The sequence below is a fragment of the Armigeres subalbatus genome, chromosome 3, assembly GCF_024139115.2.
Source record: "Armigeres subalbatus isolate Guangzhou_Male chromosome 3, GZ_Asu_2, whole genome shotgun sequence".
In the NCBI taxonomy this organism is placed as follows: Eukaryota; Metazoa; Arthropoda; class Insecta; order Diptera; family Culicidae; genus Armigeres; species Armigeres subalbatus.
The window spans coordinates 303101081-303124021 of record NC_085141.1 but is presented as its reverse complement, the minus strand read 5'-3'; the positions used below and the strand labels follow the sequence as shown (position 1 = coordinate 303124021).

The 22941-nt window shown below is 41.6% G+C and overlaps 3 protein-coding genes across 12 annotated transcripts in view; 1 reads left to right on the top strand and 2 right to left on the bottom strand.

Annotated features, from left to right (window-relative positions):
- The window catches only part of LOC134225031 (protein argonaute-2), a 151124-nt gene that overhangs the window by 81018 nt on the left and 47165 nt on the right, over positions 1-22941 (top strand). For 6 of the 10 annotated variants that reach the window (XM_062704775.1, XM_062704778.1, XM_062704776.1 and 3 more), the window contains one exon: positions 5322-5481. In XM_062704775.1, coding sequence (XP_062560759.1) covers positions 5361-5481 — 121 coding nt within the window. In that variant the 5' untranslated portion in view covers positions 5322-5360. Of the gene's footprint in view, positions 1-5321; positions 5482-14332; positions 14520-22941 lie in introns of those variants that run through there. The other 4 variants (XM_062704784.1, XM_062704783.1, XM_062704782.1 and 1 more) reach the window with 1 other exon arrangement.
- On the bottom strand, positions 4285-4580 carry LOC134225034 (uncharacterized). The gene has a single exon (XM_062704790.1). It carries the CDS (start codon positions 4578-4580, stop codon positions 4395-4397), a length of 186 nt encoding a protein of 61 aa, XP_062560774.1. The 3' UTR covers positions 4285-4394.
- LOC134225033 (uncharacterized) lies at positions 4638-6180 on the bottom strand. Its single transcript, XM_062704789.1, has 2 exons — positions 5928-6180; positions 4638-4932 (listed from the first exon to the last, which is right to left on the bottom strand). Exons 1-2 carry the CDS (start codon positions 6071-6073, stop codon positions 4638-4640), a joined length of 441 nt encoding a protein of 146 aa, XP_062560773.1. The 5' UTR covers positions 6074-6180.

Here is a 22941-nt window from a genome sequence, read left to right as displayed (position 1 = left end):
CATGTTCGGGTTCGCTATGATTGCTGCCTTGAGAGCGCTGTTCGGAACTCCATCAGGCGCAGGAGTTTTGTTCGTTACCAAGGATTTGGCCACCGCGAGTAACTCTTCGTTCGTCACCGGAGCCACCATTTCGGCCGCACCCATATTGCCTTGCGGTGCAGGAGACCAGGGACTTGTGGCTCGGGACGGGAAAAGTACCTCGATAATCCTCGCCAACCTATCCGGGGACCGTTCGGGGGTGAAGAGCTCCCTTTGGTCTTGGCCATCACTATCCTGCCCAAGCGTTAAAATCTCCTGCTATGACGTCTGACCTAGTGGGTAGTTTCCACGGAGAAGAGACATTAAAATTTTAAGAAATGTCTCTTCTCCGTGGAAACTTGATGTTGCTGAGAGCTTGGAAATCCGCCAGGTACTTGAATAAAGATCAAGGAAATGGTAGCTCTTGGCTCTTCAAGTTTATACTAAGCTTAAGCACAACAAGCGAGTAGAAGTAAACACCGTAGTAAATGTACCTAGATAAATTATTATACCTACGCATAGTATAAATAGTGTAAGCTGCGATCATTTTCTTAAAGTCGAGTCAAGTACGAGACACTGAAGACGACCTTACTGTTGAGGTAGAAATACGTATTTGTCAAGGTACAATTAAGTGGTGGAATTAAATGGGATTGTACAAACTCGTCTTAGAACAAGCTTATTTTTCTCTCCGATGGGACACGAAGACCCACCCATAACGTGGTTACAAGCTTGCTTTTTGCTGGCGCAGATGAGGCACTTTGTGCCTTACATTTCTGCGCCTTGTGCCTTTCCTCACCACAACGACGAATCAGGTTGCTACGATCTGGGCCCTTACAGTTGTAGGACTTGTGTCCCAATGTCCACTGAAGGCGGCTGGAGTTTGCCCACTGGGCATACTAACCAGCCGATCTTCAACTTCTCCATTACCTCCTTAGTTTACCGCAACCGGTAGGCTACCCGCGTGCCAAATGGACCGCCTCTTAGGCGTCCATAGGTATTGTCGAACTCTGTACCACATAGGTCTCTGACAGTAGAGAAAACGTCATCCCCGTTCGTGACCTCGTCCAGTTGCTTGCACTGGAGGGTCACATCCGCCCCCAACGACTTCACCTCCGCGTCGTAACCCAAGACCTCTTGGGCCAGCTTCCTGTAGTTCGTCCCGCTAGCTTGCACTCGACGTTTCAGAACCAAGATCATTTCACCGGTCTTGGTGTGTCTGACGCTTCGCACGTCCTGACCCAGCACCGAAAGCTTTTCGGTCGCCCGCATCGATTTAAGGACTCCAGCGTACTTTCCCTTATCAGTTTTCACCAACAAGGCCTCGCCTCTGTCCTTAGCTTTCTTTGCGGGTCGAAATGCGTTCGACTTCCGCTTTGCCCTACTGACCAGCTGCCAGGGATCTTCGGTCCCTTGTGCTTACGGCACAGGCTGGCTGGTACCCTCTTGCGGCCCAGTTTTCGCCCAACCTATCGCCTTTTTGGGCCGAGAAATCACCTTCTCGGGTCGATGCCCTTCGGGCTTCTCTGCACCCCAATCTGCTCCGTCCAGACAATGTTTGGCCTTTATGGTTGCGTTTTGGGTTAGGCGCAATATTTTCTTCATTGGCCGTCAAGGCGAAATAAATCGCCTCTTGGTCCATGATTGCTAAGGAACCCACCACCCGGCTGATAAACGCATCCTGTTCTTGTCTTGCGACTCATCCGGAGCATCCGAAGGTTCTGTTTCAGTTCCTTACTGATGTTAATATCAATATCATCGTATTGCTTGGCGACCATCGACCACCCGCATCCCGGGTAGTGGCCCGCCGAGCGTGCTGATAGACTCCGATGCTGCTGGGGAGACTCCGATGCTGCTAGTTGCAGCCTCCGTCACTCCGCTCTCCGCCTCCCTGGGAGGAGACCTCGCCAAACCCCCCTTGGCAAAGGGGTTTACCACCTCCATGCCTAACGCATCGTCAAAAGAATTGTTTTTTGCTTCACTCATTGTAATTGGGTCCCCCTTGTGGCTGCCGTCGAATCCTACTGGAGTAGTCGCCTTTAATGATCCCATGGTTATCTTTGCATGCCTTACGGCATGCAGGGAGGCCATGCAAGGGTTGACACTTACGTGTTCAGAGCCAGATCAGCGCAAGTCAGGAAAGGGCATCTCCCACCCAGCAGGTAAATCTTGATGGCATGATTGGACAGCTTGCTACAAGGCCCGCCACGGTTTTAGGGGACAGTAGACAGCCTAGCCATTAGCCCACTCGCCATTTCGAGTCAGTGTCACCCGGTTTTAATGTAAGAGTAGAATGTCAGACTGCCAGCCCTAGCTTTCACAATATTACTATATCCAAGACAAGGTCCGTTAACACGCGGCCAGAATGCCATAATCAGGATCTCGCTGGCATCGATCCTGATGTGCCAATTGGCACTCCTTGGGCTCCTGTGCGCGTTGAGCGGCACACGGTCGCTTTGATAGGGCCTGCTTACGGACACATGCAGCTTTTTGTAGAGGTTTAACAGAGCCCGCTGCCAAGCCCCACCATGTCCTAGGTAGGCCCCCTAACTCGCAGAGGCCGTGGGGAGGGGTCGTTAAGCCCTTGGACATAGTCCATGCTGCCCGTCCAGTTGTTGGAGATCTTACAACATCCCATATGGCTGGGTTTGAGGCGCAAATTAAAAATAAATCCTGGGAGGACAAGATTTGGTTGACAGGTTGGGAACATTATGGAAGTCGTGGTTGATTCGATGAGCATTTGATAGGAGCTCCAGGATAATTTGGCAATCTTACAACATCTCACACGCCTGGATTTGAGATGCAAATAAAAAAAACAAATAATTGTAGGACATGATACCGTTGATACCGCGGCTCGGGACATAATGGAAGTCGTGGTTGATCCGATAGACCATTTGATAAGAATTCCAGAACAATTTGGAGATCTTTTAACATCTCACATGCCAGGATTTAAGACGCAAATGAAAGACAAATTCTAGGAGGACATTCCCCCACCGCTTGTGTTTTTTGTATTGTTGATCACGCATGCTTCCAGCTAGCTGGAACCAAACAATTTGGAAAAAGCGGAAAAGTCAGTAGCATCCAAATCTTTGCCTATTTTACCAACTCCGACAAAGTACGAATATTCCTTCCCACCAGAGCCTTGCGACCATCCTACCGCAGGTTGGCTTTGAGAATCTCAACTCTCTCCAAATACGTCATAGTTTAACGATCTGCATACTGGAAAGATTCTCCTTCTTGGAATTGTCTAACGCTGCAATGCTGCAGGGTAAGGTTGTTGAACGTAACGAACTGCAGTCCAGTACACAACGAAATGTTTCTCTGGCTTGTATTTTCAATGACCAATGACCTAAATGCTACAAGCGTGCTTTACATGTAGCTCTGACTTGTAAATTTTTACTGTTAGAGAAAAACCGTTCGTTCGTTCTTCTTCATAGGCTCTTCTTTCGATCCATACAAAAAAAATTAAACCTTAAGGTGAAGCGAAGTGACGCAACTTATGAAGTTTTTCTTGCACCTAGAAATATTTTGCCAAGTGACTTCCGAAACGCGATGACCGGCAAAACGAAAATTCTCTGTCACTAGCCTGACCAGCGTGACGTTCAAAGAAAACTAATTTATTCGAATCTATGAAACTAGGAAATATTCAAGAATATTTTTTCTCTCCTAGGAACCTGTTCCTACTTTAACGTTGGGCGCTAATGACCCCGGGAGAGATTGCTCGGACCCAGAAGGGAACCCGCCTAAGCTCCAAGCAGCTAGTCTTGAGCCAACGGCCGCTTCCGGGGCGGGCAGCAAAGACCTTTTTTTCTCCCGGGTCCCAGGGCGATGTTAAACGCTGGAGTTTCGGATATGAGAGTCCTAGTAACAAAAATAGAATTTCAACATACTGTGGTTTATTGATTGTCTTCAAGTGCATTATCAGTAGACCCGGCATGAACGTGGTATGGCTGGCAGCAGCGCGCTGACCTTCATGATGTTCAGGTTTTGACCAGCGGGATTTTTTTTTCAACGAGATGACCAATCCACGTCGATGCAGGGTTAATGGCTTGCCGATACTAATCAGCTGGACATTCGTGGCCAACTTCACTAGGCTGATGGTGGCCGTGGAATCAATCAAGACTTGACGCACGTGTCGGAAACACTGGAGATGAAAGCTCATCGACAATCCACCCGCAATATAGGAAGCGTAATTCAAGTGTACCGATTTCGAATTCTAAACTAGGATATTTCTTTACTCACTCTAAACATTAATCAAATAGCACTAAATAAATCATCAAATTTGTTTAGTTTTATTATCTAAAGCTGACTTTTTAACTTCAAAATCATTTGCACCATTTCCTCCCCTATCTGACAAAAGTTTCCTGCATCGGTCAGCCTTAGTCAACCGGTTTCAGCGTGATGAACCGTGACAGAACAAATACAACGCAAATGGTGGCCAACACAAAGCACACCACAAACATGTAGAAGCTCTCCTCGGTAAATACATCGGTGAAGGCAGGAATTTGATGGTACCAGTTCTCGATGATGGCCATGTGGCCACCTTTTAGCTTTTTCTCCGGCATTTCACACAATTGTTGGTACTATCAGACTAATAAGTTAACGCTACGCAATTCGGATCCCTATCGGCGCTTGGTTCCGCTGGCTTTCTTCTCGGACTTGGTCTTGACGCCACTGGAAACGATCTCCTGGGGGGCCAGACTGGACACGTGCTTGTTGCAAAGCTGGAGCAGTTCCAGCGTCGAAAGGTTGGCGCTGTTGAATTCGATCTTTTTGAGCTTTGCTGCGGCTTGCACCGAAGGGATCAGCTGGAACACGATGGAGGGTGACCGCCGGTCGCACACCACTTCCGACTTCAGCAAGCAGGATGGATTCGATTGAACGCTTCGGGGCGATGATAGGTGCTGGAGGAACTCTCTGCGGAAAGGACGAAGAAAATAAATGAGAATGGTTGTAGAATAGTCAAACAGTGACAACATTTTATCATTGTTTTTTGAAAACTTTTTTGAGAAAGCTTATTTTTTGTATTTTTTTCTTCAATAGAATGTTGAATCAACATTTTCATGGTGGATTAAAAACTGAAAATAAAAGCTGTTGCGGTCTAATTAAAACCACAAAAAGCATAGATTTTTTGTTGTCAAATTTCCTAAATTGCGAATATTTTTTTAAAAATATCGTGATATAGGTAATTACTGTTTATTGCTTAATAACCAGTCGTGCCATTACCAGTTGCATCAGTAGTGAGAGTTCTCCAATGATTGTAATTCATATTCTAATAAATCATTTTTTTTTGTGTTTTATTTCAGATCTCGCTGTAAAGCACCACCCGATTCAAACTGGCGGAAATGTCGACAGAACGGGAACTGACTCCCGGTGGACCCCCACAATTGCATCCCCTGTCATACTCAGATTTGGCCACCCACATTCAGCTGAACGGCGTCAACATTATGGGCAAAAATTTCAGTGGTATGTATCCATTTTTCAATTTATTTATAAGTAGGTAGATTTACTTCAGCTGCCGCTAGCTTTAGTCCTCTTGGTGGGGCCCCTACTGTTCTTACTATATTTTGATTGGTTTCTGTTTCTACCTACTTAGTTTCCTCACACTTTTCTACAAACCTTCTACGGATTCCGAAGTACTAAGTCCGACACTACTGGTCCCACAGGTGAAATATGTAATCAACGTCCGCAAACAGTAGATAATAGAAAATTAATACGATTCAACTTTCGCGAGCAGTGTCTTATCTGACGAAATCAATTTTGTGCCTTGCCAAAATGCTTGAATATTCTGACGTACGCATGCGCATTCTGAGACATTTTATGGGAAATTGAAAAAAGAATCCCATCCTTCTACACGGTTTGATACATCCCGATCCCATCAGTTTTTTTTTCTCCATCCCACAAGTACTCACCTAGTGGGAACGGCATTTTCCTGAAACGGATCGAATGTGACGGTAATCCTCGACACTGCCTTCAAGTTGATCAGCTTCAACTGTTTGCCGATGGCGGATACGATACCTCCGGAGCGGCTAAATGTACCTCCCACTTTGATGGACATTGCTGTTTAGTTGTTCTTCCACCGGGAGTTATTCTGTTCCGCTGGTTCTGCTTGAATCTGATTTCATAACACACCGCGAGTAGATGCGTTTCTGGAAATTTTGACAGTTCACAGATGCATCGCGCATCAGTGCATCATCATCATGCCACGGAGAAATAGGAAAACTCAGAAATGGGTGATTTTTCACCCATCTTCGAGAAAAGTGGACTAACCCACAAGGTGGGTAAAAGGTCTTTACTCATAAGTGAGTACGAGTCCTGTACGTCAAAATTGATGTGCATTTTTCACCCATCTTCTCAAAGCAAGATTTCTGTCTGATGGGTAAAAAGTACCCATCTACATAAAAAATAATGGTATTTGGAGATAATTCTATACAAGATTATAGAGAAGATTATAAACCGAAGACCATATTATGTGCTAATAAATTGTTGTTTATTTAATTGTAAAAACGTAAATTACATTGATAGTAAAATATTTCAACTGAACAGTAATTACAGATTCTTAAAACACAGTGCGTCTGACACATTTTTGTTGACATGTCTTGTTGGATTGGATTATTCCTCGGATTATTCTTTGGAGAGAGAAACAAAACCCTGAGGTATCTTTGAATCCTCTCGGCAGCGGACCGTTTCCAGAGCAGCAGGACTTGGTCAGAATACCAAGGAATATTAAAAGCTTCTTCTCTTCCTTCATGACTAATGTCCATTCACGGATCTTCTAAAAAGAAAAAAAAATATTATAGAAATTGAACAAATGAATGTGTAACAGGCTTACCTATAGGCTATTGAGTGTTGATAATAATTATCAATAATTTTACGAATAAATATACATTTTTATTAAATTCGCGAAAAATAATCACTTGCAATGCGACAATGATCTCTTGACTTTGATCCAGATTTCTAAGTTTATTTTCAGCCTTAATAGAGTGAAAAAGACCCACCTTCGAGACTTCTTAATACAATTTCAAGGTGGGTGCTTTTAACACATTTTCGTAAATTTGAAATCACCCACCTTTTTGACAGCTCCATATTGCACTTCAAGGTGGGTGATTTTGAAACATAAAATGTGTAGTCTCAAATCTCCGTGCGCTGCAACTCGTATAAAACTGGCGATGATTCAACACGGCTAAAGTGTGTGTGTTTTTTTGCAGCGGCACTAATGTGGTACGCACGGAAAAAATAAAATGGTATTGCGCAGATGAGTGTATTGTCTATCCGGAATAAAATTAGAACGCTTTTTATACCGAAGTGGGATTTTTCTAAAGATACAGGCAACTTTCCTAACTTCGGAAGTAGTGCGCTGGATTCGACGAAAGATGCGCTAAACAACGCATCAATTAGTTTGACAGATAAAACTTCGGAAGAAAGTTCGGTTCGGAAGTCCCGACTTTCTGAAATCAGTATGGCGAAAGAAAAGATATTTTAGTTACTAGATAAAGATTGTCGCTTCGGTTCCCTTTGTTCTGCTGTCCGAAACCATACCTGTCAAATCGTATGGATTTTCCTTCTTTGACATTTAGCTCCCCTATCCTCGCCAGCAAAAGATGTTCCGGACAGCGACGACAGCGACAATCTTTATCTAGTAACTAAAATATCTTTTGGCGAAAGGCATCTAAGGCTCGATTTCTCAAAATTAAGCACCTTCCTGTGCAAAATTAAGCATACCTGTAGGATATATTTATCTGAATCTACACTTCCATCGAGGACCCACTTAAAAAAGTGATGTAGCATTAATGTGATATAGTCCAGTTAGACCTCCTGTCCAAGATTTTTTTATGTAAAGGTTATCCGACTTCGTCAGTAGATGGGAATAACCAGCGCGGGGGGAAACATACATTTTCAGTGCAAAACGTAAACAAACGAGCATAAATTCCATACAAAAATCCAAGATGGCTGCGTTGGGGATATTGACAAGTCGGATAACCTGTTCATAAAAAAATCTTGCTCCTGTCTATAAGGCAGAAGCTGCAGTCACTAGACTGCCGAGGTCGTCTCAATTGAGAAACTAAACAAGGATATGAGAGAACAATTCGGAAATATGCAAAAATAAAGTAGTTTATGATGATTGTAGCACATCCGGAAGTGTGGTAGCAAGCTTATTAGAAAAAGAACTCTGAAAGCTTCTTAGTTTAATTAATTGCTTGGAACCATTGTTTATTCTATTGACTTTACAGAAAACTATACTTAATCAATTTTGGAAATTCGTAAAGACGTTTGAAGACATACTTCTTGGAAATGTGCTATAAACTCTGAAAATGCAATGATTGTCCTAATAGTCATAGGGAGTTTTATAACTTATCTGAGGATGTCCGAAAAAATCTCTTGAAATCCGAGAGGATCCCCGGAAAGTCCCTGAAACTCTCTAAAAGTATTATATAGATTTGATAATCCAGCTTTCCACGCTAGCCATAATGGCGGATGCTATAAACAATTTTGACAGCAACTGCTTCCGACGCTTAACTGATTCCGACGCTAATTCCGTATCTCAGCAACCATTTTACTTTGTTTGTTTACTGAGGGCAGAAAAAACGATTTTCAATGAAGAAGTTGCAAGTATCGCTTATGTTTTTCAATTCTAAATTTTTCATACTTTTAGGTCTCAACGTCAAATTTCGCATTTCGTGCGCGGCAAGAACCCAAAGAGTGTACTACACATAGAGGCCCGAAACACTGCAGTAGCATTCGGTAGCTCGCCGTACCGTTCGAGCAGCTTGACGGCAACAATATTGGCTAGTAGGTAGTGGGTTTATTGCAAACTTGTTCTGAAGTTTAAAACCTCTGAAGCCTTCGATTCGCTTGTGATATATTCAAATGCCTATGCTCAGTGAAGCTCGTTGCGAAGGGCGGTGTGAATAAATAAATCGTTCACTGATCAATTTATAATTAAAACATTTAAATCATTTGTTGAAATGTTTCAGGAACAAGAAATGTAAGTGGAATAACCTTTTCCCAGTAAAAGACCCACTTTTACGTGTTAGAATTATTTACATCTCCAGCTTAAGGTTTAATAAACAGCTCCACAACAATCAAGTGCCCAGGGAAGCTTGAGAATTATATATTGTTTGTTGGTGGTCATCTAAAGAAAATATTCGCTTTTTTCTTAAAATATGACTAAAACATAGGTAGATAATAAAATCAAAGCTATAGCAATAGCGGTATTGCACATCGAATCAAACTAAATCTGATTGTGTAGTCCTTTTTTAATCACTTTTTGGATAATTTAATCATGATTGTGGAAAAATAATGTCCAATATTGCTGCCGGAAAAGCGTTAGTGGAAAATAAAGTGAAATACGTGTATTATCATTCACGGGACACAAGACTATTAGGTATTGAATATGAACCAGTACATGTATTTCACGCATGATACGTAGCTTAATTAGCCACATAATACATGGTATCTCGTGAATCTTAGTACCACTGAGATTTTCTACTTTAACTATGCTGCACATATTGAATTTGGAGTGCGGGAATCCTTCTCTCTTTGTTGGCCCTGTGGAGGTAAATGGATCATAAATTATCCAATTATTCGACGCCCTTCGAAACTACTTGGACAACGAAACATCGAAACAAGCTTTGAGAATGTTCAATTTCTGCCCGTTGCGTGTTAGCCAAAAATATCAGCTGCGGCAGCAAACAGAACTGTTGTTCAAATTCAAATGTTTGTGCTATTTTCCAACTCCATACAAATAGGTCAAATTAATGGGAAGATAACTTCGACCTGAAAAAGAAATATTCGCAATTATTTTGTGATATTAAGCACTATAATTTTCAATTATTTAAAGTTAGTTACGAAAGTTGCATTTTCCTCATTTCTTTCTCATAACAATAAACAACGTGAAAATAGTTGCTTAGATACGACTAGCGCCGAAAACAGTTCAGCGTCGGAAGCAGTTACTGTCAGATATATTTATAGCACCCGCCATTATGGCTAGCGTGGAAAGCTGGATACAGTTTTTGTCCTACCCACGTCTCGGAACGTGACGGCGCCTCTGATTTTCATGAAAGGATCCTAATTTTGAGAAAACCCGCGTTAGATGTCTTTCACCATACAAATTTCTGGCGGTTAACTCATGCTGGCTATTTGCGCATATACGATAGCGCCTGGTTGTAAAAGCGGCGGGTAGAAAATCAGTCACTGCCAATAATTCATTCTAAGTTGGTGCTACGCCGACAATATGTGGTAGAGTGGCGACACTGTCAGAATTGGGTCCTAAAGCCCTACTTCATTTATGGTTGCAAACGATAGTGCATCGGTCAAGAATACTTGAACTGATGTTTTAAAAATTTTGGTAAAAGTCTAAATCAGTAAAAATAATATTTTTGTGTTTAATTGGGTCCTAAAATGAAGAATCGATATTCGATTTTCTTTCAGGGAACGATGAAGGTAATCATTCTAAATGTGTCAGTTTTTCTTTAGACTCAAAAATCGAAAAGAACATTGTTTAATTTGAAATTGAAAAATATATGAAAAATGCTTCCTCGACATTTTTGGTCTTGTTTGACGTACGGATTCAAACGCACTAGCAAAACACCGCAGGGCACTTGACTCAACCTTTGACAGTTAAAATATGGGGCTGACGTTTTGGGCTGATGGTTCATTCGTTCTGAAATGTTGCACAGCCCAAAATTTGCCTTAAAATGTCTTAAATACAAAAATATTATTTTTACTGGTTTAGAATTTTACCAGAATTTTTATAACAACGGTACAAGTATTCTTGACGGATGCACTATCGTTTGCAGCCATAAACGAGGAAGGGCTTTAGGACCCAATACATTTTGAGGAAAATTTTGGCCTGTGCAACATTTCAGAACGAATCAACCATCAGCCCAAAACGTTAGGCCCTGTCAAAGGTTGAGTCAAGTGCTCTGCGGTGTTTTGCAAAATACTAAATATTGCCTGATTTTCTCAAAATTGCACGCGGCGAACCCTTCATGAAAGGTACCGCCGCGCTTTCTGCACCCCGTTTACTTGATTCTTATGGGTGAATAGCATTGCGGTGTATCGTTTGGCGCGGCTGTACCTTTCGACAGTCATTCGCCGCGTGAAGTTTTGTGCAAGTACCCATTTGGGAACATTACAAACGCCGCGCAGTGTATCATATCCAGAAAATCTGACAATATTATGCGTCTCGAGAAAAACACAAATATTGCGGATTCCTGCTGGTTGCCTCTCAGGTAATCGCAACAGCCACTAAATACAACAGAGTCAATATTAATCTTCCCCATCGTATGCACTTGTCATGAAAAACACTCTCTATGTGCTCAGTGACTCCGGTGGTCTCTCACTAATACAATCGAACACTGCTGTCATTTGGCAAAAAACACGTGGTTTTGTTTTCAGCGGGAAAATTCTCCCTATCTTTTAACCCGGCGGCTATCTTGACGTTTACCTTCGCAGTCGAGCCTGCGAGCGTAAGATCGCCGCGGTATTCTAGAAAAAGATAAGCGCGACAATAATTACCGTGGACCCCCGGTAATATGACCGGTTTTAATCTGAACACTTTTTAATTTGAACCCCGTTGGTTTGAACATCGTTCAAATTAAAAATGGTTCAAACTATAGATAGTGGAATATATAGATGAGCGAAGATAAATCCTCTGTCTCCAAACGAGCTGTCAAACGTGTCTCCAAACGAGCATGACGTCACGATTTCAATGGAAACGTTAAGGGCTGTGACGTCATATGCGCTTGTGCACGGGCAAAAAAATCGACTCAGCTATGCTTTCGCTCATCTATAGATTCTACTATCTATAGTTCAAACGTCATTTACCACGTGGAATCGAGAGAAGAAAAATGGAACATCGTGAAATGGAACGCAGAATCAAAACAAACCAGCAAAGAGAGTAGCCAGAAACCAGTTTTTCTGATGCTTATAGAGTAACCAGAAGTTCAAATTAAAAATGAACCCCGTTAATTTGAATGAGGTACCGAGGTACAAAATACGCATTTCGGTGACCAACTGGGACTATCCAATAAATGGGTAAAACTCTTTTACTCAATAATGCGCATTCAAGCTCTATGTCAAAAATTGCGTACTTTTAATCCCACCAATAAAAATAAATCATGAGTGAAATTAACGCATTTTCAGTAAACAAATAAATGGATGAGTTTCCTGTTTCATCGGAAATATTTATTAAATGTTAAATTTCTTCCAGGCCATCTATTTTAGACGTAGAAAGAAAATAATCAATCACACAAGTTTAAATCATATTCTTTATTAAAATAATGTGTAGGATTCGTGATTCTTTCATATTTGTTGCACCAACTTTGTCCATGATCTCGGCGTTTGGAGAACTACGATGCCCCTCCGATAGCAGCTGGCGAGACTCTACATTCTACGTTGTGTATTCCATTACAAACAAATTTCTATCATGATGTGAAACCTTGCATGAAACTGTTTATAATAAAATAAATCATGATTGAAAGTCAATAAAGCATAAGTTTTCTAGTTTCCAATATTTTTGATTCATCCTTCACAACTATAAAAACAAAAAACTATAGTTAACAGTATTTCGGTAATACGTTACCGAATAATCGGTAAATTTGACATTCCAGCTCTTCGTCGCATTTTACAAATCGTTCGGTAATCTTATGGTTGGTACCTTTTGGTTTGTGTGGTACCTAACTGTCAAATCGTATGTATTTTGATATTTTAGTTACCAGATAACGATTGCCACTGTCGTCGCTGTCCGGAACATCTTTTGCTGGCGAGGATAGGGGATCTGAATGTCAAAGAAGGAAAAATACATACGATTTGACAGTTAGGTATTACACATGTATCAGACAGCAGAACAAAGGGAACCGAAGCGACAATTTTTATCTAGTAACTAAAATATCTTTAACCCTTAAAGGCGCAAGGCGATTTTTTTAGAAATAGTCGGAAATATTTTTAACGTAAAACCACAGACAAACAGACGTAACAGCTAGAACAATTTGTTTCAAAATCCATCGCCCAGTTATTTTACCACCACCTAGCGTGCATGTTGTACGAAACACAGTTTAGTACGACAATGTCAACAGAAGGCGCTAGTGTGAGATGTCAAATACAAAGGTATACGATGCGCGCGCCCCTGGATGTGAAACTCGCAAGCAGTTGAATTTAAAACGACCGTTGAGTTCATGGTCGATGGCAATTTTCTGTGTTACGTCTGTTTGTCTGTGGTAAAACCATTGAAATTATTAACAATCAACGTGTTTTCGGTTTGTTGTTTTTAAAACAACATTGCGCATTTAAGGGTTAAGAAAAATTGATTCGAATTTTTCAAACTTTTCAAAAGGACCTTAAGGACCTTAAAGAAGGAAAATCCATACGATTTGACAGTTTGGTACCCAACATGTTCCGGACAGCAGAACAAAGGGAACCGAAGCGACAATCTTTATCTAGTAACTAAAATATCTTTTAAAAGCAATCTTTTATTTTTTCTGAACGAGCTTGTTTTTATACAGCGGTTAAATATATCGACACAGTTGTTTCATAAGGGCCAATGTCGCAATGAGCTCGAATGGAGAAAAGTGGGTTCCAATGTTCCATGACATGTTTTCAATTGTAGTTCAAAATTTAGATGTTATTTTAAATGTTAATAGTTTGCATGAAATACATCCACATCTAATCATTGAAGCCCCATATAAATAAAATTTACTTTGGATTGATTTCGATTTGAAAATATGATTAAAGAACTAGTCGTCCTTTTTTTCTAACAGTGTACACTTGCGCCCTTCAGAAATGCGCCATAATGTTTTTGACAACATCCTTTTCGCCCAAATTTCACGCCTGGCTGTCAACCTATTTGTCAATATCGCCTGTTTGCATCGCCCCGTTGTGTTTTCAAAGTACCGTTTAGCCCTTTTGCTCAGATGTGTTTTTGGTGCAAGAGCGAAGTGTCATAATGCAAAAATGAAGCACAGTTTAGCCCCTTTGCTGCCATGGAGAGAACGGGGCGCAATCGCACCAAGAAAAAATTCCAACGGAAATGCAATATCGCCCTTTTGTATTTTTCTGTTTTTACAGCAAAAAAAACAACATTTTGTACTATTTTTAATATGCTACATATAGTACATTTCCAGGAGGTTCGATCTATGTCATAAACTCGATTTGTTTACATTTGCGACTTCGGCCCTTATGAAACAACTATGTCGATATTACCATACTCTTCAAATGAACCTTGCACATTGCAACGGGCGAAACTCGTCTAAAATCAATGCAACATACCTGAAGCTTAAAAAACTTTGCCTCTGGAGGGCGGCGAGAAAGCAGTTCGCTCGCCAGCCATCATTCATAAAAGTGCTTCGCGACGAGTTCAGAGCAGACGTGCGTGCTTAGCGCGACGACGAAAAGTGCAAAAATTCGGCCGTAATCAGTTCGTTTCAGTTTTCGCGAGTGCCTCCGATCGTTAGCGGACCATTCCGGGCATAATTTGAGAGTGACAATGTACCCCGTAGGACAGCGTAAGTAGCGTTTCGGGGCGTTTGAAAAAAGTGCAACTCACAAAAAGTATAGTGTCGAGTGAGACACAAGGGGACCACCTTTCGTTACCCCCTTCGTGTCTCTGTGTAAATATTTCCCCATAATTTTTCCTGGCTACTTTGGATGGTGCTTCTCTGTGCGTGTGTGTGTTGGTGTGAGGGGGCTTTTGTGTGTTTTCTTTACGCGCTCGGAACAAACTGGACGGAACAAGACGAAGAACAGTGTTTTGGTGTGTGCGTGTGTGATGAGGCGCCTCATCAGAATGAAAATAAAACCCCATCAACAATGGAAGTGTCATCAGCACCGTTATTCGGGATTGAATGATCGCCCTCGGAACGGAACAGCATGCAATCTACGACGGATTATGTGGATCTGGAACACGATAGACTGTCGAACAAAATGTTTCTGCACGCTCTTCTGCACTTCGCAAATGCTTAACTAATCAACAATGGAAAATATGCCCACTTGGTTGGGAGGATGTGCTTGTGAATAGTAGTTTTGATGTGTGGGTGTGTGCCCCTTTGGTAGCTAATCATGATCGAGAAGAAAAGAAACCACTAAAAGTATTACCCGTTTTACATATTCGTTTTATCAACGGCTTTAGATATTGATAACATGGAACCCTTTGGTTGGCAGCAAAAGATTATGACATTGTGAATTAAGGAAAGCGTATGGTCGAATGTGAAAAGCGTATCGATGGATGGATTTCACTCCTTGCTGGCAATAGGAACGACGAAGTGCATGGTGGTGCCATCTCCAGAAGATTTTCAGAAAAGTGTGAATAATGGAAAGCTCTATGTAGAGCAGAATGTTGAACTCTGTGTGTCGTGTTGCTTTTTTTTTCTTATTGCTCTGATATCATTTTGGAATATCTTTCTTACTGCAGCAGGTGCTGCCAAACACGTTTTCGAAAATGCTGCCAACTGTTAATCTAAATTGAGGCTTTGGAACGTAACGCCAAATCAAAGTACAAAGATAAATGCGGCAGAACCGAGATTGGGATTATTTATATGCTCAATCGTACCAGGCAGACTTGCGGGTGTTATCTCTGTGCCGGTTTACAAACAAACATCTTTCAACTTTTTTTTTCTGATGTTTACAAGAAAGTAATGAACGAATTTCGCAGATTCATCAAACAATCACATTACACGCAACTGGTAATGAATTTGGTTATCAGTCTGCTTCAAACATTACACGACACTGACCGCAAGGAAAATAGATTGGGTGCGATATAAAAAGACTAACGATATGACAAAAGAACAATCAACTTTACTCTCGCAGCTGCACTTACGTGCTTTTTGCCTGAATCAAATAATAAGACAGACAAAATGTGATACAATAATACAATAATTTGTTTTGTCATGAGAAACCCACGGTATGCATCCGACGGATTAAGCTTTTTTTTCTACCAGATAAGGGAATTAGTTTTGGATAAAAATGCTTGAATTCTCCAAAATTCATGAAACAATGTAAACAAACAAAATAAGTTACGCCCAAATCGCAAGTTGGTCCCGAATTGTGAATACATTGTCAAATAGTTCAACCATATGGTGCTGAAAATGTACAAAAGCGGTTTAAATAATATAATAAAAGTAGAAGCAAATTTACATACTTACAAATGCATAATTGTAATCGCCTTTGATGCACGTAAGTTATTTGGTACAAGCATTGATCAAGGAAGCTACTTTTATATTTTGAACCAAATTTGAACACATACATTTTATTTGAAACCGAATATGTACGATATAGGTAGTGAAATATATTTAGAAATTTAAAATTTCCAAATTAAAGCATCATTGATGGTTGTTTAAACATTTTCAACTTTTATCATCAAATCGGTTCCACCAGCCACTAGAAGTTATTACCTCTTGGACAGTGTTCGTTTTCTAACGCATACCAAGAGAAAAAGAGCTCGCATTATGTTGGTGTCGTTTCTGGTCTTCCAACAGAATCGGAAGCATATTGCAGCGGGCAGACACAGAGATGGAATTTGTACTGGTTTCGTATGTGCTTATGCGTCCGCAACGTCGGAGATGGTGGGTCCGGAATTGGGCTGATGGGTCTGATGCGACGTGTGGCGTAGCGCGCACCTGCTGTTCAAACCTTTGGGTATGTGCGGAAATGAAAAGAACGTGGAGATGCAGTTCGCTGTTGTCGCGTTTTCACAGCTGAAAGATTGGTGAGACGGAACGCAAATCAAGTGGATATGGTCGGAGCACTGACCTTTGAATTCATCGAATGGAGCCCGTTCCTGCCGAAGAAATCGACTCGTGATTCTAGTGCCGACAACAGTAAAAGTGTTCGCAAGCCTGGTTGGTGAACAAACAATTCAGATTGAATGAATCATTAGTAGGTAATGCTAAGGTTCGTTCTGGATACATGCATATAAATTTACGATGACTCATTGGCAGAACCGGAGGCGTCACAATTTCTGTCAGACATCGGATTTCACAATAATGTCGTTCCAGAGTGAAGAAATATTTGAAGTCCGTTAATTTTATGGATGTCATCAAGACGCATCCACCAACGATAGTGATTGAACTAACGATGTTCGATGTATATGGTGAAAAATAGGAATACCTTTCGATATTGTCAATGCATGATGTCTTTCGAGATCTTACGAGCTATTTAGATAGACCTATCATTGAATCGTGTTATTTACAGTTTGGTATCATTTAAAGGCATTCCAAAATCTAAACACTGTAGTTAGCCGGACAGTTTATGAAGTAAATGATGAAGCTTTTTTCTTGGTACCTAATCCTTGACAACTGAGATTTACAGTTGTCAATATTTTGTATATTAACTTATTCCATAGATTTAGTATAGCTTTTGTGAGTAGAGGAAAAGTCAAATGTTGTGTTTTAGGTCAAATTTTCCTAATTTAATTAGGCCACATGATATCTTGACCAACACATATTTTTAGAAGAGTTACAGCCAAATGGATTAGAAAATCTGTTGCCACATTAAATCAAATTCGAATATTGACTATAATTCTTGTTTTTATTTATTGAATAGGACACGGTTATCATTTGTTTATTTGTTTATTTATATTTGATCTGACATTCAACAGTCTTAATGAATAACATGAATATTGTGTTGAATATCTTGGCTGTGCATATGTACAGCACTTGTTTCGAAATGGACAAATGAATTATTGACAGTGGCTTGGCTGGTTTTCTATCTGCCGCTGCCATTCCTTCGAACTCTCTGTAATTCTCATAGTGGATTGATTGTCTTCATATAAAATGGTTGACCCTTCCAATTTGAGTCCGAGGTCCTCCAGGAGACGAATCAGCCATATCTGGTGACATGCATTCAACTCTGCCTCAGTGGACGAAAGCGACACGGTTTTCTGCTTACGAGGGATCCAGCCAATGGTACATCCTAGAACCTTGAAGATATAACCGCTAACAGATCTGCGGTCTGCGGTCTGATCCGCTTAACACCAAACACAAATCCAGAGTACCTTTAACGTACCGAAGAATCCTCTTAAAGTGTATCCAGTGATCGTCTGTGGAGCAGCTTTGATACTGACTGAAGAAGTTAACAGCTGCCGCCAGATCAGGTCGAGTTTTTAACGAGGTATAATAGGTTAGGCATCCTACCAATTCCCTATATGGTTTCGTCGTTCGCTTCTCTTCCGTCCCTTTCTCCAACTTGAGGCGGACTTCCAATGGAGTGGGAACAGGCTTACATTCCTCCATGACAAACCTGCGGAGTAGATCTTCAAGAAATCGCTTCTGACTAATCTTCATTACTTTTTCATCAACTTCGCGACTGATGCACATTCCGAGGAAGGAACGTATTTCGCCACCATCGGTCATCTGGAACTCCGTTGCTAAGCATCGCTTCACAGCTTCAACTACTCGCATATTTGATCCAACAAGAACCACGTCGTCAACATAAATCACAAGAATAACTGTTTCTTCACCCATTTTCTTCAAATACAAACATTGGTTATTTGAGCTTCTGGTAAATCCTAATCGTTCCACTATGAAACCGTGAAACCGGTTTGAGGCTTGTTTGAGATCGTATAGAGATTTGTCCAAACGACATACTAGACCGTCACCCTGTTCAAAACCTTCGGGCTGTACCATGAATATTTCTTCGTCTAACTTTCCGTTCAGGAAAGCTGTGGCTACGTCCATTTGGTGTACCACCATACTCTTGTGGTTTGCTAGAGCAAGTACTGTCCTTAGCGTATCGAGTTTGGCAACGGGCGAATAAGTCTCCGTGTAGTCGAATCCGAATTTTTGACTAAAACCCCTCAACACAAGCCGAATTTTGTAGTGATCTGGTTCACCGTTTAGTCCTCACTTTATCCGGAATACCCACTTGTTGGTCACGGCCGTGCGTCCTGATGGCAACTTCTCCAAGTGCCACGTTTTATTCTTCGATAGGGAATTCATTTCGTGCTTCATAGTAGCTTCGCATTTATTCCAATCGTCTCGCTTCTTGGCTTCAGCAATAGTTGTTGGCATGTTTTCCACATAATTCATCGCATTCAGAGCATAGCCAGCGTACTCAAGCTCATAGTCATCGTGGCACGCCGGGGCAGTTCGCTGTCGCTGCGGTAGTTTTTCTACGTTGCTACTGGATTGCATTTCGAGCTGCGCCACCGGTTCTCAACTCATCGCCCGAGCCTTCCGACTCCGATAAACTACCCAGCAATGGACCTTCAGCCTCTATTTCCGCATCAGTTGCTTCCTAATCTTCATGAATTTCCGGAACCTCAACAAGGTCAATGGTACGAGACTTCCTTCCATCCAAGGTAAAAATATTACATTCAGTGCAATCTACATCGTGCGCGTGAAACAATTTCTTCGTTATGGGATTCCACACACGGTAGCCATTGTGCGTGTACCCTACAAAAATGCCCTTCCATGCCTTCGCATCCAACTTCTTACGTTGTACTTTCGGTATGTGTACGAACATAGGGAAACCAAACACTCGAAGCTTGCTGATGTCAGGATTCCGTCCTTCCCACAACTCGAACGGTGTGACATTGGAACTCAATGCACTCGAAGGACTACGGTTAGTAAGATAGTCCCCAAAACCGCTTGTCTATCTGCGAATCTTCAAGCATGGACCTTGCCTTATCCACTAGCGTGAGATTCATTCGTTCGCTTACTCCATTCTGCTCCGGTGTGTGGGGAACCGTCCATTCCACCTGAATGCCCTTTTTCTGCACAGAATCGCTCGAAATTTTTGTTTCGCTTTCTTTCTCTTCAGGCATTCAGTCAGCTTGTGGCCTTCTTGCTTGCAGCCGAAACACTTACTTTCTTCTTCCTATCTTGCTTATATCCAGAAAACGCAGCCGTGTCAACTTTTAAAGTGACCAATTCTACATCAATTCCCTTCCGCTTTACCTCTTCGTCAAGTAGACGGCATTTGACGAATTCGATACTAAGTGTATCTTCCGGCATAGTTTCGATGGCCGTAACTACGGTCGAAAACGATGGCCCCAATGTGAGAAGCAAGTGACAGATGATGTCAAGCTCCTCCGTATCCGCTCCAGTAGCACGATATGCTCTGACCAGTCGGTCGAAGCACAAGAAATGTTCGTGAAGCGATCCGGCTTCGAAACGCTAGCATCCGACGCTTCAGATGCATTCGACTGGCGATGCTCCGCCGTTCGAACACTCGCTTGAGTGCTTGCCAGAATTCCTTCGGGGTCTTCTTTCCTTGAACGTATTCCAGTTGGGAATCGCTTATTCTTGATATAAGTAGCGACCGGCATTTTCGCTCCAATGTTTTCCCGTAGTTTCTTCTTCTCTGCTTTCGTGACCTGCGTGTCGTTCGGCTGGTCTTACAACTCCGGTATTTCAATGGCCTCCCTTTCCACACATTCGAAAACGTCATGCTCCACCAGCAGTACTTGCTTCCGGAACTCCCAGGCCATAAAGTTGCTTCCGTCGAACAAGTGGACACGCTCAGGTTTTTCGTCGTCTTCCATCGCGAAAACACTATTTCACGTTCCGTGGATGATTGGAATACTGTGGGCCGATAACCTAACAGAGTTATGCAAGGCCACAGGACAAATAACTTGAGAAAAACTGTTTAATGTTAATAGAAAGAAAAACTGGTTTTATTACTTCAGGTTACAAAGTTTGAATGAGAAAATAGTTGACAGCTTAGGCGCACCAGCTTACTGCGTTTTAGTAAATTGAGCAGTAGGTAGCAGTCAAGGAGCTAGACTTTACTAAGGTGGCGCAGATCAGCGCTGCGTGCCACTAGTTCTCTCTTTTACTCTCCCACTCATCTTATGCAACGCAATTAGTGACGTCACTATTTGCGTTGCATAAGAACAGCGGGAGAGTGAAAGAGATAACTAGTGGCACGCAGCGCTTATCTGCGCCACCTTAGTAAAGGCTAGCTCCTTGGATAGCAGTGTTGCACACTTAACAAATAGTCAGCATGAGTTAAATGCCAAAAAATTGTACGGCGTAAGACATCTAACGCGGGTTTTCTCAAAATTAGGAACTTTTTATAAAAAAAAACTATTTGGTACCGGTTATGTAGGAAGGTGTCAGCTACTTCTTCTTCTTCTTCTTATTGGCATTATATGCCCACACTGGGACAGAGCCGCCCCGCAGCTTAGTGTTCATTAAGCACTTCCACAGTTATTAACTGCGAGGTTTCTAAGTCAAGTTACCATTTTTCATTCGTATATCACGAGGCTAACACGATGATACTTTTTTGTCCAGGGAAGTCGAGACAATTTCGAAGCCGAAAATTGCCTAGACCGGCACCGGGAATCGAACCCAGCCACCCTCAGCATGGTCTTTCTTTGTAGCCACGCGTCTTACCACATGGCTAAGGAGGGCTACTACGCCTACCAAATATTTTTTCGATAAAGGTGATTTCAGAAAGTTAACTCCTAGTGTGCGGCTGTAAGCACGCTCAAAGTAGGCGATTCATTGATATGGAATTTGCGAAAAAGAATCCACATGTCTTGGAGGGACTCGAACCCTCAACCTCCTGCTCTCCAGATAGACGTGATAACCCCTACACAACAAGACCACTTAAAGGTCACGTTTGCGGAAAAGCCATCAGAATTCGAGTACCAACCTCCACCGCGGTTAACTCTTTTTGCGAATTGAATATCTTTCGAATGCTTGATTTGTCCAATCTTTGCATGTGCTTTACTGCTGTATATCCACATTCAAGCGAGCCCACCTTGTGTATATCATATCAATTTGTCCATTTCGAAACATGTGCTGTGCATATGCACAGCCAAGATATTTAACAAAAAAAATGATTTTCGTACGGTCGATTTGCCGAATAATATGCAATTAATAATGAATATTGTCTTAAATAAGGTTCTGTACTTTTAAATGGTTCAAACACTTGGATGCGAAACTTCAAAATTTCAACCGATAAAAACAAACGAATCATGGGGCAAATGGGCTGGTTCTAACTAAATGCAATGCGATGAAATCCAGTATGCAGCAGAGTCCACTGTCTCAGCATTCTTCCAGGGACGCGGAAACCAATCAGCGAAAGGAGATGGAATCTGGAATCAATCAGTCATTTTCCAATAATCGCCGATCCAATGTTTCAAGACATAGCAATTGACATCTTTCAAGATACGCAGGGAGATTTGCGGGGTCCCGCCACGTACGGTTGTTCAATGCGAGCTTGATGAGCCGTTTTTAGATACGCCCGATTCTCAGATTCCATGTTACGGTTACGTCATTTGGTGTCCATTGAGTCGTTGACCTTCGTTGCGCGTAAAACGCGGTCACTAACCATGACCTCAAATAGCTTCGAAGTGACACACAGACTAGTAATTTGGCGATAATTTTTGACATCACGGCCACTTTTGTGCACCGGGAACATATAAGACTGAATACGCATAGGGAAAACCCCACTTTCGAATGATTTGTTAAAAACAAAGGCTAGTGGTTCAGCAACAGCAGCAAAGCAACACAACGACGATGAAAAACAGCAGGAATATCATCCGGCCCATGAGCAAACAAATTTTTCAGTTTTTTTTGCGGTTTGGATGATCATAGAATGCCACAGTAGTGGTGGTTGCTATTTTTAGCAAAATATTCGTTATAAAATTCCCCATCTTTCTATGTATATCTAGTTTTCGAAAGCATCATGATAGATACCCGTTTTTGATGCATTAATAAAAAAATATTAAGAAAAATTCATCATTTTTGGGCATTTAAAGCATCAGTGAAAAATATATAGACCTAAAACATGCGGTATCAAAGTTTTACCATAAAGTATAGACCCTAAGTTAAATGCAAAAAATATAAAATGGATGGGTTTCATCGAATTTCTTTCCGATATACCGGTATTTTCGATGTTACCTATAAAAAATGCACTTTTTTCATAAAACGCGTCGGGGCCACCCCTAAACGTCATTTCCCAGAGTTGTCGTAGAACAAT